We start from the raw sequence: 16,621 nt of genomic DNA on the forward strand, positions 1-16,621 counted from the left end.
TACACTTCTTTATTTCCTTCTCTTCTCAACTGTGAGCTGTTTCAGGCAGAACTGAATGGACTGAATCATCCATGACAGAGAATCAGAATACAGAGCTTAGAACAGTTATTTCTGGGGGACCAAAGCTCACAGAATCCTCAGCCAACATGGCCAATGATTCTTCCAAACACGGTCAGAATATCATGGCAGCCTCGGCTGTTTCTGTTCCTCTATGCAGGAGTGAAGAGAGTTTTTGTTTTTCATTTGAGATCCACCAACCAAATACTAGCTGCAAAAGACAGGATCAAGAGGTCTAGGAACAAGTATTTGTTTTGAAAAGAACTGAGTGGAGCCAACAAAATCCACATTTAGTCACTTCAGTATCTCTACATTAATTTAATTTATATCCTGTCTTTCTCCTTATATAGGCTTCTGTTTAAAGGCCCCCAAAGAAAGGGAGCCCACCACCTTCCTAAGCACTCCATTCCACTCTTGAACAGCTATTACAGGAATGACAATGACTGGAATCCTGCTGGGCAGTTGTGAAGATGTAACCAGCATGGGGCTTGAGCATTGGACTATGACTCTGGGGATCAGGGTTCAAATCCTGGCTCGGCCATTGAAACCCATTGAAACTGGATGACCTTGGGCGAGTCACACTCTCTCAGCCTCAGAGGGTAGCAATGGTAAACCCCTTCTGAAGAAACCTGCCAAGAAAATCCCACGATAAGTTTGTTTTAGGGTTGTCACAAGTCAGAAATTACTTGAAGGCACATAACAACAACAGCATCCTATAGTTACACGTTTGCAACTGCTATGCATTTATGAATACAAATGCCTAGAGTAGTGTTTTCTCTAGGAGCTTCTAGGTTTTCCAGCACAACTCTATAGTCAACTTCCAGCAGAATTGTGCTGGAGGACTTAAGAGATTCCTAGAGATAAAATATTAATAAAAATAGCAAATAATCAAACCAACAAAAGTCAAAGCCGCAAATGTGGAGGGACCACTATATTCATGTCCATGTAATCCAGACAGTTGATTGAGGAACAATATTGTAACTCAAGAGGACTACGTTATCCTCTTTGTGCAGGAGCAGTGGGGCTGGTCTGGTGTAGTGGCTGAATGTTGAAGAGGAGAAGGTGATGACAGTGGAGCCCTGGCCCTTGGACACCACCTTCATGGAGATGCTTCTGCCCAGAGCTGCCAGTGTCGCTTGTGCACAAGAGACAGAAGAAAAGGTGGAGGATGGAGAGGCAAGACTGCATGTCTGGGGGCATAAGTAGTGACAGCCAGACTCAGGCACATCCCTCAAAGAAGAGGGCCTGGTGTAGTGGCCGCCTCAATGGCCAGTTAGCAGCAGGGTCGTCATGAGCCTCAGCTGGTACAGGGGTGGAGAAGTGACCCTTGACAAAGATGTGCTATTGTCTTATATCTGCCCCTCCTCCACCACCGCCTCTGAAGATGAAGAAAGGGTCAGTCAGGGTCAGGGTGGGAGAAGGAGCTCCACAAGCATTTAGGCTTTGCTGCTGCCACTGTGTATCTTCTTGGCTGGGGAATTTTGGGAGCTAAAAGTTGCTGCAAAAGTAATTTTTCCAAGTTCTCAACAGAATCACCTGGAATGTAGACATTCCAGAAAAAGACACTCCAGAAAAGTTGCTTCTTTTGTTCATTTAATGGGGCTGACACTTTTCATGGGAACACAAGGCAACATGTCCTCACACTCATACTAAAAAATTCAGGGAATGTAGTACATTCTAACAAGGAAAGTCTGTTTTCTCGGATGTATTAAAAGATCAGAACTCTAGCCAGCCTCTGATGTGTTGTCAAAGCAAGAGCTCTGTAAAATTTTAATATCCTGTTTTGGAAAAGTGCAAAAAGGAGAAGAGACTGAGGGGAAAGATTTAACATGAAACCAGGCAGTTGTTAAAAATATATATGCAAAAAACAGTTCTCACACAAAACCTCTAAAAATTCAGCGGTTTTGTAGGCAGAAATAAAAAAAAAACACAAATGCCCCCCTCTCATTCCATTAGTCCAGTCATGGAATGAAAATAAAAATATCAGATCTGAAAAGACCTAAGCTTCTAAACGTACACATCTGCCTTAGTCTTACTATTTTTCAGTTGCAGAATCTTCAGTCTGTTGTATATTTTTTTTTTAAAAAAAAAATCATATGTTTTTTATTTAGATCTGTGGGCTGCTTGTTTTCAAATTAACTACAAGATGAATGTTTTTTGGGGAGGGCACAGGAGTTATGATGGAATAAATATTTTATTTATGCATTGGTATAGTTTAATATTAGCATCTATTTACTCTTATAGCAGAGTTACACTTCTGATGCTTTAGTGCAGGTGTTTATAAACGTTCTGGTCCTGAAGACCATATCTGATTTAGGCTGGGGATGGGACAGGGGCAATGCACACATCAGGAGTACAGCTACAGTGAGGCAAAATGAGGGCATTGGTCCTCCATAAGAATTATATACTTTCATTTCTCACTTTTCTTCAGTCTTCATTTTTCTAAGTTTTCAAATAGTGAGACATTGAACCTTATCGCATCAGTGCCTGAAACATTTCTATTCTGTTCCCAAAACGTTTCAAGAGGTAACATTATGGGAACGGATATTATCGCATTCGAAAATGTAAAGCGTTCCGAGAATGCAACGGGAACACAATTTACCGCATTTGTCCTTATAGGAAGCTTGATAAGTATGAGAACGTTTCAATATTCGCGCATGCATATTTATTTCGGAGGACCTTGTAATGATGACGAAATCACTCTACTGTTCCTTTTCACCCAGAACTGAATCGGGTGACCTTTTGTGGGGTGTAAAGATGGCGTCTAAGGAAGTGTTTTTGGAGCTACTGTGCAGTATTATAAAGATTGATGAAGAGCAAAGACGGAGGAGAAGAAGTCACACTGCAAAAACTCTATTTCTCTTGAAGCAACGAAAAGCTGCTTTAAGAAAATTGTTAATTTTAGCTGGCGGTGGAAATGTAAATATTACCGCTTGTCTCGCATGGATGTCCACCTGGCCACCTAAACATTGGGAGTAACTTCATGACAATAAGGGCTGTCATACTCCCATGAAGTGTGGTGGACTCTCCTTAGAGTTATTCCCACAGAGACTGGATGGCCATGTGTCAGGGTTGCTTTGACTGTGATTTCCTGCATGGCATGGTGTTGGACTGGATGGCCCTTGTGGACTCTTCCTACTCCACGATGCTAGAAAATGCTTCATTATGGATGTGAAGAAAGAATTAAAGAGACACAAAATATAACGTCCCCATACAATTTTGTTTTAACCGGCCTCTGCTGGCTCATGTTTTTTCAACCTTACATTATTATATTCCCTCCTCGACATGCAAAAAACTCCATTTTTAAAATGAAAACATAGTATTCTGATCCATGTCATCAGGGAATACCATGGTCATGACCATCCATTAACACACAATTCATCTTGAGGATTGTTGTGATAAATTTAGTTAATTTCACTTTCCTAACAAAAAGCTCCATGTCAGGATCTTTTTAACTACTAAGATAAGGTTACATATTATGGATGACATGAAAATCTAAGAAAGGTGCAAGATAAGAAGTCAACAATCATCAACACTTTACGTATTTTACGCACCACGTACAACATACCAGTAATACAGCTTTTGATTGTATTGGACCTATTTGCTGCAGTACTAAGTTTTGGCCCATTGTTACTGAAATGATACCTCAACCACATTGTTTTATTTATTATCTCATCCATCATGTATTGTGACAACTAATCATTAATGCAAAAAAACTACTACAATCATCTTTATGACCATACATAAAGATGACATACAGTGTATTATTGTCCATGAGTACCACATGCACAGAAGGAAAGGATTTCCCAGAAAAAAATTGTTTTCAAACACTGCCTTGATTTTTTATATACACATATAGACAAACACACACACACACACACACAAATATGTAATATATAAATAATATATATATTACACACACACACACATATATATATGTAATATAGATATAATATATAAATATACATATATATTGCCAGTTATCTATATATACAAACATTGATATAATTTAATGATCTATATAGCTGTCATGTATATATGTGTGTGTGTATATATATATATATATATATAAAACATGTTTTCTATTTATTACATATTTCACATATGTTTCATATATATATATATATATATATATGTTGTATATACGTATGTATGTATATGTATATATAGAGAGATAGAGACAGAGCGAGAGAGAGAGAGTTTTCCATATACATATATATAATACCATAATTATACACACATCTATCTACACATAGCCCTCACAAATGGTGGGGCTTGATTTTTTTTCTCTATTTATTTTACTTGATGAGTCCCAGGGAGAGCAAGAAAACCGATGCTCTAGGAATGGGGAGGAATGCAGGGAGGGAAGTCCGTTCAGCCAATCAAAACAAGGCAGATCATGAGAACGGAAGTAAGAACGGATTACATTACCGCTCTCACATTTCTTGGACCGTTTTAAAAACGTTTCCACAAGCTTGGATCACTTTCTCATCCGTTCCCTCCAAGGAACACATATGGAACGCTTTGAGGGGTATGTAGAACGCAATGGGAACCCGATGGGGACATAAACGTGCGGTAAAGTTGAAAGTGTTCTGTTCCAATCGGGTTCCAAAAACGTTCTCGGAACACGATGCGATAATCTTCATTGAAAATAGTTCACAACTAGAATTTTTGGAATATCTATCTTCAAACCCCCTTGGTAACTGTCCCTTTGAATGCTAAACTATATTTCTAAATGTTCAACTGATCTTTTAATATTCTGCAGTGCTACAAATTTGGAGAATGAAGGAAAATTTCATTTGAGAAAGTGGAATTCTGACTGTGAGAATGCTCTCATCCTCCCCCCAACTGTTCTGAATTCTGCAGATACTTTGGACTGCTGGAAAGTCAATGGGTCTAGATCAAATGAACTCTCCTTAGAAGCCAAGATGACTTAGGTGAGGCTGGTGTACTTTGGCCACATCATGAGAAGACATGACTCACTAGAAAAGATGCTAATGCTTGGTAAGGCAGAAAACAATAGGAAAAGAGGAAGATTGCATTCTTGATTGATAGACTCAAGACAATGAAGCCATGGACCTGAATCTGCAAAAGCTGAGCAAGGTTTTTGATGACAGGGTGATGAAAGAGGTCTCTCATTCATGGGGTTGCCATAAGTTAAAGTCAATCTGAAGGCAGTTAGCAACAAAAAAAATTGCTATGCTCCTGACTCACAGACACATGCATCTCAGCACAGGCATATAACAGTCTTTTCAGCTCTCTCTCATTTCCATCAATGCCTATGAAACCCCATAAAAAGAACACAAGGGCAATCACACCTTCTTGCTCATGGGTACCCCATTCATGGGTATTAAAGGCAAAATGCTTCTGATACTGGATGTAATACAAAGTCACAATGATTAGTTAGCAATGATGCTATGGAATCCCTCTTTCCAGCCAACCTAAGTTACCATCTTATACCCCAGTCAGAATAATGTCTGAGTTGGAATTTCCACTTTTATGCTGGATAAAATAAAGCATTATAAACACACTTTAATATAATCTCAGTATTAGGAACTGCACAGAACCAATACAGCATTTCATATACATTTCATCTACCAACTGTTGCAGCAGCTTTAATGCTAAACATGTTGAGCCTACTAAGCTAATTCTGCTATTCATCCCACAAACAAGGAGCAAAGGCAGGTAAAGCAGTATTACTCATGATTTCTTTAGCTTTCACACTACAGAAAATTGCCCCAATAAAGCATTGTATTCCCCAGGTAGTAAGAAACAGGAGGCTTTGTGTCTGACAGATGTTTTGTTTGCTTATTTTATTAACTCACATTTCATAGGCAGACCCCCCCCCCCCCCGGATTGTTTTCTAGAATAAAGGCTGAAATCTTGTACAGTCATTATAATGTATAAGCACTGCAGTTACAGTGCTACACAATGAATTCTAGCACCACCTCCCCAATCCCCACATACTGAGCAACAGCCACTGTAATCAATGGTGAACTGTTCCCCTATTGCTTGGGAAGCAGCTGGCTGCCATTTTCACCCAGTTCTCTGAGTGATTCCGATTGCAATAGGCAGAAACAGAGGCCCTGTCACTAATCCCCTCACAAAGGAGGTCACTAGTGTGAGAGGTTGGGTGGGAACAGTAAGTGATGGGGAACAGACCCCTGTTCATTGCAGCAGATGCTGCCCGATAAGTGGTGATTGAAGGATTTTCATGGTTACTACATAGCCTCTAAACTATGGGCTACATACCGTGAATACATTGCAGTCATGAGTGCATAACTTCAGGTTATACATTTGTATCTGTGACACATGACTCTGGCCTAAGGGGAAAAATATAGCTCAATCCGAGACATGTTTACTCAACAGTAAATCCAGTGAGACATATGGCTGGGTCAATGGGTAAAGGATCGCAGCCTCACCTGAATTTAGTATATTCTTGTGGCCTCTTCTTCCATGTACAGTTCTGTAGTTTCCCAACTATTTGCAAATAATAGTCTTCAGAATACCTAAAAAAGATGAAAACATTAGAAACACACTACTTCATTTTTCTTTTCTTCACTGCCTGTGCAGGTGACATGGTAATCTCTCTGCATAAAAAAGGAGTGGGGACAAGCCAGGTGGACTGACCTGATCTGCTGAGCATTTGAAACTGTTTAAGGTCAAACTATGCAATACATTTAGCAAGGTTTTAGGAGTGGTGTTCCTTCAAGTGGTGAAAGATGTCTGTCATAGCACATGATTGTCCTCACTTATGGAAATTGCATTTTTGCAAGCTTTGTATTTTAACTGGGTACTGGAAGGTAAACATGGGATTAATTTACAGGTATGATTGCTGGGGCCTAAACTATTGAGGAAATCACACTATGGGAAGGAAATTGAATTGACTATATGGCATATACACTCCATGACATTTAGTTTAACATTATATATTTCAGATGCACTGAACTCTTTTGTCACTTTTAGCCTTAATTGTTAAATGACACTTCCCTGTTCTTAACCAACAGGGCAGCTCACAACAAGAATGCATTTTAAAAGTTACAGATACTCCATCTCCTTACTATAACAAGAAAACACAACAAGTTCAAAAGCAGTTAAAAGGACAACAACAAAGAAAGTACTGTATATAGCACCTAGACTTCAAACATTCTGCTTTTACCAATCACTTCATTGCCAAAAGCCGGCCTGAATAAAAAAGCATTTCCCTTCCTGCCTAGGGACAGTGGCAGTCGCAGTCTAACACACCTGGAAGACTGGTACTGTATATGGGGCAATGACTCTGAATTACACCAGGACAAGGACCAGTCAGGATGTAAAGAAAGCTCCTCTGATTAGGACATTTCTTGCTGAACAGCTGGCTGTTTCTTCTCAAGGATACTAGAGTAATTTCTGATGGGGTGGGGGAATACATCCATCTGACTTGAAATAATCTACAACTGAAGCTCTTGGAAGAGAAGGCTAATATGGTTTCACCTGGGCTAACTTAGAAAACTGCTTGGGTCTCTATAGAATTGCATGCCTTTGCTTCCAAGACTTTTCTTCCAGTAACACTGGCTGCCACAAAGAAGGTTACTCTTAGAATATTTGGTTGTCTCCCCCTACTACATAAAATGTTAAGGCCTTCTGACAGCAAGGAATGGCTACTGGATTGTTTACATGGAAGGAATCTGTAGAAGACCTATTTAGATATCTGGCCTGGAAAACTAGCCTAAATTGCTACAAATGTTGATTGGATGAAAAATTAATCTTGTGGCTTTTAGGATACTACATTATAGCATACAGATACTGAGCCCATTTGTGTCAGATTCTTATCTGTCAGGATGTGGGACAGCAATGCATTCTTTCAATAAACTTGGGTCCTGGATTGTTAATTCACCAGCACGGCCTCCAAATTTTTCCAGGGGTTACTTGAGGAGGAAATTTCCCCTCATTCCCATGCCATCAGGTTGGTGAATACACTCCAGGTTTCAGTCTAAACTTTAAAGGAAGCATTCCTCCCACTGATAGGGTTCAGCACTTTGGGTAGCTCCTTTAAAATTCAGGTTTTAAACCCTAGAATGGATTTACCATCTCACTCACCTGGGACCACTGCTGTGACAGAAACATCTCTTCCTATTATCTCAGTGATGTTGAACCAGGTTTTTAAACATTAATGGTGTTCTGCCTTGTATTTTTAATTTATTTATTGGACTCTTTGAACAATTTCAGCATTGTGTTTAGAGACTGGTAATGTTCAGTATTTTTGTAAAATGTACATTCACCTGCCAGGAGGCCTATACACTGAACTGCACATTCATATGTAGTGAACTAATGCAAAAACTACAAATGTTCACGCAGAGTTGAACTTTTCCCCCCTTTCTTTTTGACAATGCATCTTGCAGGCTTAATTCAGATTTGAAAAAAAGGATGTGTGAGGCCAGTCTTAAATGTAGTCGTGCTTTAAAAGGCTCCCACTGAGCAATCACTTACATTTCCCTGCAAAATTAAGACTGACCGAGTTCAATGGTATTTAATTCTCATCAAATGGGCATAGGACTGCAACCTAATAGAACAGAACCACAGAGTTGGGAGAGACTGCAAAAGCCATTTAGTAAATCCCCTGCCATGCAGGTATAAACAACTAGAGAACTCCTGAGGGATGGCCATCCAACCTCTGTATAAAAACCATCAATGAAGATTGGCCCACCAGTCTCTAATACAATCTGTTTCACAAACTGCTGTTATCACCTGGAAGGTCTTCATAATATTTAGGTGGAATCCCTTTTCTTGCAATTTGAATCTGTTGGTTTGTTTCTAATTCTGGAGCTCAGAAAACTAGCTTGCCCCATCTTCTACATGACATCCCTCCAGATATTTAATGATGGCTATCATGTCACCACTCAGACTTCTCCAAGCTGAGAAGTCTTTTCCAAGATTCAAGCTAGGCTGTTTTATCACTTCGCTTGATCTGTGTGTATGTGTCTTCAAGTCAAGTGTCAATCCAGACACTATATTCCTACTGATGCAGATTTTTTGACCACTGCCTCACACTGACTCATGTGGAGTTTGTCATTTAATAAGCCCTGTAATCTTTTTCACATGTACTGCTGTCAAACTAGGTGTGAACCATCCTGTATTTGTGGATTTCATTTTCCCTGCCTAAATGTAGCACCTTATCATTCTCCTTATTGAAATTCATCTTGTTAGTTTTGCCTCACCTCCCCAGCCTTTTAAGGTCTTTTTAAATCCTAATTTCGTCCTCTTGGGTATTAGCTACCCCTCCTAATTTGGCGTCATTTGTGACAGAGAGTGTGTGCCACAGTTGGAGATCCTGATTAAAGATTAAAGACATCAATAGCTTGAAGAAACAAACTCATAGCTTTATTATAGCATCTCCATTTGAAGTTACTTAGGGCGCTGATCTAATTTAGCTTCAGAGCAGTGGCATCATCAAACTTGATGATACCCGGCGTGTTGGGGGGACTTTTGGCATGCGCGCCCCGCATGGGAGCACACATGCACACAAGTGGCAGCCTAGACAAAGCAAACAAGGCCTCGTGGTGGCCCAGACAGGACCCCCAAGGCCTCCTGGCAGCCCAAGGCCCCAGGAACACCCTGTGTGGGGGGTATTGACTAGGTGTCACCCAATCTTCTGGGGTGTCACCCCCCTTTGGGGATGTCACCCCCTTTCTGGGGTGTCACCCAGTGCGGTCTGCACCCCTCCCAACACACACCCAGTGATGCTACTGCTTCAGAGAACAGCTGAGAGTGGACTAGCAGGGAGACAGCAGGTGGAAAACATCCCTAAGAGTATCAGTTTAAATCAGAGAGGGGTCAGGATAGGTAGACAAGAGGGGGAGGACACTTTGGGTGACTCAAACTGTCTAACTGTATTACTACTGCCTGTTCTGAGGCATTCTTGACTCTTCAGTGCCAAGTATTGTTGCACTTCTAACTGCTAATCTGATAAGCATGTTCTCAATTCCATCAGCCAAACCATAAATAAAGATGTATCAATATTGGGCCCAGGACAAGGCACTGAAGTACCCCATTAGGTACCCGACCAGGATGAAGAAGAATTATTGATGAACACTCTTTGAATTTGATACATTAATTCTTATTCTTATTTTCTTGTACCCCACCTTTCTTCCAACTCAAGGCAGCGAACAACATCAACGAGTTACAAATCTACCCAACAGGAGCATTGTCTAGCCCACATTTTAATAGTGTTACCATTGTGCTTTTTCTTTTCTTTTTGCAATAGTAGGCCCATGTTCTTTTCAAGCAGGGGTTAAGCCTTCTAGAGGAAATGATGGCTAATATGGAATACACCTACTTGGTGGTGGGACAGATCTATGCGGAACTGGCCCAGTGTTGAGGTCATATCCCACGTTTTTCAAACATATGAGGCTTAGAAAATAGCATAGGTGGGATTGCTGATCGCTTTTCTTTGTATCTCCCTATTAACAAGTTCAAGCTCTTGGACATGGATCCAGACTTACCCATACTTACAGCACACTATTTGAAATCAGTTGAACTTAAATCCCCCTGCTTTCATTGGACAGAGCATGGGGAAATGGCTTTTTAAAAAGGGCAACAACTCCTAAAATCTCCCAGACAACATGGTCAGTGGCCATGAAAAAAAATTGTCTTGGTAAACAAATCCCCCAACAAGCATGGCCATCCCATGAGGTTCTGGGAGTTACCATCCTAAAAAAGGAATGTTTCCAGTGTCTGCTCTATAGCCACAAATATGGCTATAGTGCCAGTATAGTAGGACTCTGGGAGACCAAGGTTTGACTCCCTGCTCAGCCATGGAAACACACTGGATGAAGAAGGCTTTCATGGCCAGCATCCATAGTTTTTTGTTTGTTTGTTTGTTTGTTTTTTGGGCTATGTGGCCATATTCTAGAAAAGTTTATTCCCGACGTTTTGCCAGCATCTGTGGCTGGCATCTTCAGAGAAAGATGCCAGCCACAGATGCTGGTGAAACTTCAGGAATAAACTCTTCTAGAACATGGCCTCATAGCCCGAAAAACCCTCAAAAAACCAGTGGATGACAGCTTTAGAGGAAGGTGATGGTGATCCATCTAACTAAATGTCCAGGGTAGCACTCCCGTAAGTCTGAGCTGACTTGAAGGCACACCACAACATCAATTACACAGCAGCCTGTAAATTCCTGGCAGGAAACTTGTTAACTGGTAGGACAGGTGGTTTTTCTTCCCTCTTTGGCTTTGTCTTCTGGCCTGTTACAGTACAGAAGTGGGGATGCTGGTGATGCAAAATATGGTGAAAAGGGAAGCTGGTAAAAAAGACAAGCATTTGGCATAGTCAGATTGGTCCAGAAGTAATATAGGAAGAGCATAATTTGCTTGTTCTTAAAATAACTATTTCAGGGTTATGAACCTCAGCAGAACACAGGCTGAGAGATACATTCAAAGCAGAAGACTTTTTTTTTAATCCCATCATTTCAAGTTAGCTGAGTTTACTAAGCTACTGCTTACATAAAAAGTATGGTAATATCAGTGTCACACTATGGTTCAGCCAAGCAGAAAAAATACATTAAGGGGCTGTGGGGAAAATTGCTGAACAGTTCTTTTCTTTGGTGTTGAATATCATCATACACTACAAAATAATTTTACTTAGAAGACAGAAGCCTAAGGGGGAAAATCTCTATAAATTAAGGGGGAAAGGCTTTAAAGCTGATATAAGAGAGAGAGAGAGAGAGAGAGAGAAGAGAGGAAAGAGAGGGAAAAGTGACTTGAGGCAATTCTGCCATCTAGGGGAAACTCCTGCAAGGTTCTAAAACAAACTATTGCCTGAGGACATTTGCTAGCTGGAGATCAGAAAATGAGAACAACTGTCAGAGTCTGGTAGAGATGTCACTGGACTGGGAACATATTAGAAAGCCACAGAGACACCGTTCGGCTTCAAAGAGCATCAAAGAATTCATTCTCTGCTCCGGCTCCATGGTCAGATGAAGGACCTATGTATTTTCCCATAGTCTAGAAATCATAATGCATGTATAACATGAAGGAGAGGGAAAGTATGAGGAACTAAGAGATGGGATATACTGATTCAGTATTTAATCAATCCTATTTACGGAATTAATAAAATTGTGCCCATCACCTAATAGACACAGAAGGTGATGCAGAGTAAAAAGAATAATACTGGAACTTCACAGAAAAAATGAAGATCAAAACTATATTGTAAAATCTGTAAGCAGCTGCAGCAACAGAATAAGAGCTGTAGTAGATTAATCAGACCAAAAGCCATATTAGTCCAGCATTCAGCTCCCACAGTGGCCTACAGCTTGCAAGCAATTTCACTCTCCATCTTGTATTCTCCAGCCACTGATCTAGAGGGACACATTCCTTTTAATCTGAAGATGATAGCTTGCCATCCAGAGTAATAGCCCCTGATAGCTATACCTTCAGTGAATTTCCCACATTTTTTAACGCCTAAAGTGAAAGAGTGGAAAACTGTCAAAACCCCAGTAGAACAGGTAGTATGTCTAAAGCAGATCAGGAAACAGTCAATCTCGCCTCCCTTGAGATGGAGTTTCACACAGTTAGGATGCTGCTATCAAAAAGGCCCTGTCTTGGGTGCCTCCCAATCTAGCCTGTTTAGATGACATGACATAGAGTACTCCAACAAGGACTGTAACTCAAAGCCCAGAAGCTTAAGTACATATAGGACCTTGCTCTGCCATTAGTTCAACGTACCCCTCTGCAAGACTTTGTTATAACTTGGCAAGAGGACATGTCACTGAGAAAGGAAACAATTAGGGAACCAGATGACAATGAGGATACCTTTGCATTTCTGCAGGATGACAGGGAAAAGTGGAGCTGGTTCTTGTATCTATCCTAGTAAGTATCCTTATCGGCTTGCTAAAGCAATCTGTGGACACTCTGGATACGTTGCCGTACAGCTCCCATCATCCCCAGTCAACACAGCCAATGATTTCTAGGGATTTGGGGAGCTTCAGTCAAGTACATCTACAGGGAAGATTGGGACAGGCTTGGGTAACAGAAAAAATGAAAACGATGTTTGAAGTTAATTTTTACATTTTTGTCTTCTTACCCAAGTGTGATATAGGATCCTTTGCTCCCCCCACCCCAATCCCTTGTGTTGACTGCTGATCAAAGAACCATGCATATTTATGCAAAGCTTTCTCTGACTAGAGTCCTTCTAGCCCACAGGCATTATAAAACTATTTCAAGAGGCTCTGTGAGTCTTCTCTTCTCCATCCACTTTGTTCATTGCAATGCAAGGACAAGAGGACATGCCACTGAGAAAGAAAACAATGTTTGTTTGGTTTGCCTTAGTTACACATAGGTGAAATGTTGTTCTCTGAGTTTTAGAAGATTTACTGAGGTAGCCCAAGAATTCCTCTCCCCAGATGCACTTTTCACTTGATATCTCTCACTAACAGCATTATAGGGATGGCCTATATATGCAGCAGAATGAGACAGAAATTAGGCAATGGAACACTGGAATTGGAAAATTAACTTTGACCATTTCAGAGAAGATAACAGGTGAAGAATCACCTTCTCCAGTCTAGTACCTTCCATGCACTGGAATATAGTCCTCACTATCCCTCTCCCGCAGGTCACTGGGTATGCTTTCTAGAATGATGGGAATTTTAGTCCAACACATGTGGAAGGTGCTGGACTGAGGAAAACTGTAGAAAAGAGTACCTGCTATTTTTGAATACATGTCAAAGTCTGATGAGAACTGGTGCTGGTATATTTTTTATTTTACCTATTCATAAGTGGCATAATGTTCCAAAACACCTAAGCTGTGTACAAAAGGAAAACACAATAGCAACTACCTAATTTGAGCATTCCCTAGCTATTTATATTGGCATAGGCAGTGGCAGCAACAGTGAAGCAAGGGAGGTACTGTAGAAATAGGCTGCTCAAAGCCATCAGATTTAGTTTGCCTTCATTCACCACCACTGAACCATTAGCACCACTCTGTACACCATCACTGCAACCATTAGCAGCAACAGGATGAAACTTACTGCAGTGGTTAGGCTGTAACAATGGGAGGGTGCAAGATGCTAAATCAGGTTGTTGTTGTGTCCTTTCAAGGCACACAACAACAACCCTAAGGGGAATCTATCATGTGCCTTTCTTGTTTAAAGGGGGTTTGTCACTGCCCTCTTCTGTGGTTGAGAGAGTATGACTCTCACAGTGGTTTTCTATGGCTGAGTGGGGATTTGAACCATGGTCTCCACCACACTGGCTTAGGTAGATCAGACAGGCGGCAGCTAGTACAAACCTATAGTCCATCTGGCTCCTATTTTTCTGTGGGTTCACCCAAAATATCTGGCACCAGAAAAAATTCTTCTAAGTTATCATTAGTTTTGAAGTGTGTTAAAGCAATTGCAGTCTATGAGTAATAAATCTTCTACATCAAACAGGCTGATTGGGCATTTAGGTATGAAAAATGATGACTCTGTTCTATTTCCTTACATTCTTGGCACTTTCGATCCCTCTCCCTATGTGCCCCATTTATCCTGAGGTTTTGAAGTGATTATAAGCAGCAGCTTTTCCACCTACACATCTGGTCTTGAGCCTCAATAATATACTCCAAAAGAAAATCTTCAGCTGAGCTTCACTTTGTGCCACAAAGGTTAAACAAAAGGAATGAGAGAACGAAGCTGCTTGTGACAATCGGTGCAGTGCTGTCCACTGAAAATGTATTTATTTTTACCTATCTTTTGATCCATTGGAGGCGCCTAAGGTAGCTATTTCTCTGCAGACAGTGGTAAGACATCAGGGAAGAAAACCAAATCCTGTTGTGCAATGAAGCAGATACCTTCTAGCACTGCATGGCTTTGCGACTCTTATTGTTAACCCACAACGCCTGTCTGAATGCAGAAAACCTTCACACAGGGCAAGGTTGGAAAATGGTATTTTGCATGACCTGGTTGAGGCTTTGAGCATTAACAGCATGCAGTGCTATGCAACACCCATTCAATAGGGAACACTGACAGATAAATGAAAAGTCTTCCTATGTCCTACTTTTAATTTCTGAACATGAAATAGCTTGTGTTGATCTCTAAGCATCTATTTGCTTTCATATGCAGGGCCTTTATTTTTAGACAGAATCCCAACAAGTGGAAAGGATTTCATTTGACAGTCTTTATTGGTATGTTGTCATTCTATTTCCACTGATATTTCAAAAATGTTTAATTTTTTTCACTCAAGAGAGCTTTTAAAAAAAAATACAGAGGAAGTGTGCATTAACTCAGTCCCTTCAGTGCTCAAGAGATGACAAATATGTTTAATACTCAACCCAATACCTATACACCAGATCAAGTGAAGTGTTTTGCTGAAATCTGGATAAATGGCATCGCCAGGAAAGAAAATAATTGTGGCATTTATAAACCTCAGTCTTTTATACATTCTAAACACTTCAAAGACACACCAGCCTAGTTAAAATGGAAGAAATAATAAATACCATTTGTTTATGCCAGTGTCCTGTGACCAGGTGTAGCCCACATCCAATTCTATGAGAGGATAGGTGGGCCATATCTTGAGTAATAATTGATTAGAGAGCAGTATCTTAGCAGTTTAGCAGCCCCCATCATCCCTTACCACTGGTTAGGTCTGATGGCAGCTGCATTCCAATAACAGTGGGAGGACACACTCCTCTTTCCTTGATCACCATAGAGGGAAACAAGTAAGCCAACATGGTGTAATGCTTTGAATGTTAGACTCTAGGAGACAAAGGAGCAAATCCCCATTCAGCCATGGAAATCAGCTGGATGACCTAGGGCAGGTCACACTTTTTCATCTCTAGAGGAATTCAATGCAAAAGTCCTCTAGATAAATTTTGCTAAGAAAATCCTAGCACAGGGCTGTCTGGTATAAATCAGAGACTGTTTCAAGGCACATAACAGCAGCAATAATAACGAGAAAGCTTGAAGGGCAGTGACACTGACTGGACAGTCAAAAATTTAAGTCAACCAGAATTCAACTTACAATGACATAGGTATATTTGTAGAATATGCCATGAATTCAGATAATGAAGAGATGTGAATGGGTCATGAAAAAATAATGGGGCTTCATGACAACACAGATGTTTTACACACATAACATGCCATTTTAAATTCCTGTAAACCAAGTGCCAAGATGAGGGGAAGACAACCTGGCACCCACTTCACATTATGGATTACAGCTTCTATCATCCTTGATTATTGCCCATGCTATCTGGGACTGATGTGGTGGTAATCCAAATCATTTATGCAAAACAGGCAGAGGGCTGCAGCCAGTAGAGTTTACTGGTAGCTATCCATGGTCCTGACAAAGTCTTCCTCCATCTGGACCTGACTTGACAGATCAAGCTAGATGCTCCAGAATATGACTTTATTGATGCAAGTCTTTTTGGATGGGACTTTAATCTGACCTGCTATAACCTTAAATAAATCAGGTTGTTTCTCTTTCCCTGATGAGTCCCAAATACTAATAGAACAGGATAGTAAAGTAGTTCATGATTAGGAAACAGAAACCACCACTGTCGGTAAGCAGAGGATGAAAGGAATCTTTCTCCCATAGCCTCCTGTAATCACAGG

General features: G+C 40.6%; 1 protein-coding gene across 1 annotated transcript in view; it reads right to left on the reverse strand.

Annotated features, from left to right (window-relative positions):
* ST8SIA6 (ST8 alpha-N-acetyl-neuraminide alpha-2,8-sialyltransferase 6) overlaps positions 1-16,621 on the reverse strand; it is a 62,285-nt gene that overhangs the window by 19,320 nt on the left and 26,344 nt on the right. Inside the window, exon 4 of the mRNA XM_089533314.1 lies at positions 6,480-6,566. Within this exon, the coding sequence (XP_089389440.1) occupies positions 6,480-6,566 (87 nt within the window). The remainder of the gene's footprint in view (positions 1-6,479; positions 6,567-16,621) is intronic.

This window comes from Sceloporus occidentalis, unplaced genomic scaffold, assembly GCF_023333645.1.
Source record: "Sceloporus occidentalis isolate IW3139 unplaced genomic scaffold, rSceOcc1.0.p SCAF_7, whole genome shotgun sequence".
In the NCBI taxonomy this organism is placed as follows: Eukaryota; Metazoa; Chordata; class Lepidosauria; order Squamata; family Phrynosomatidae; genus Sceloporus; species Sceloporus occidentalis.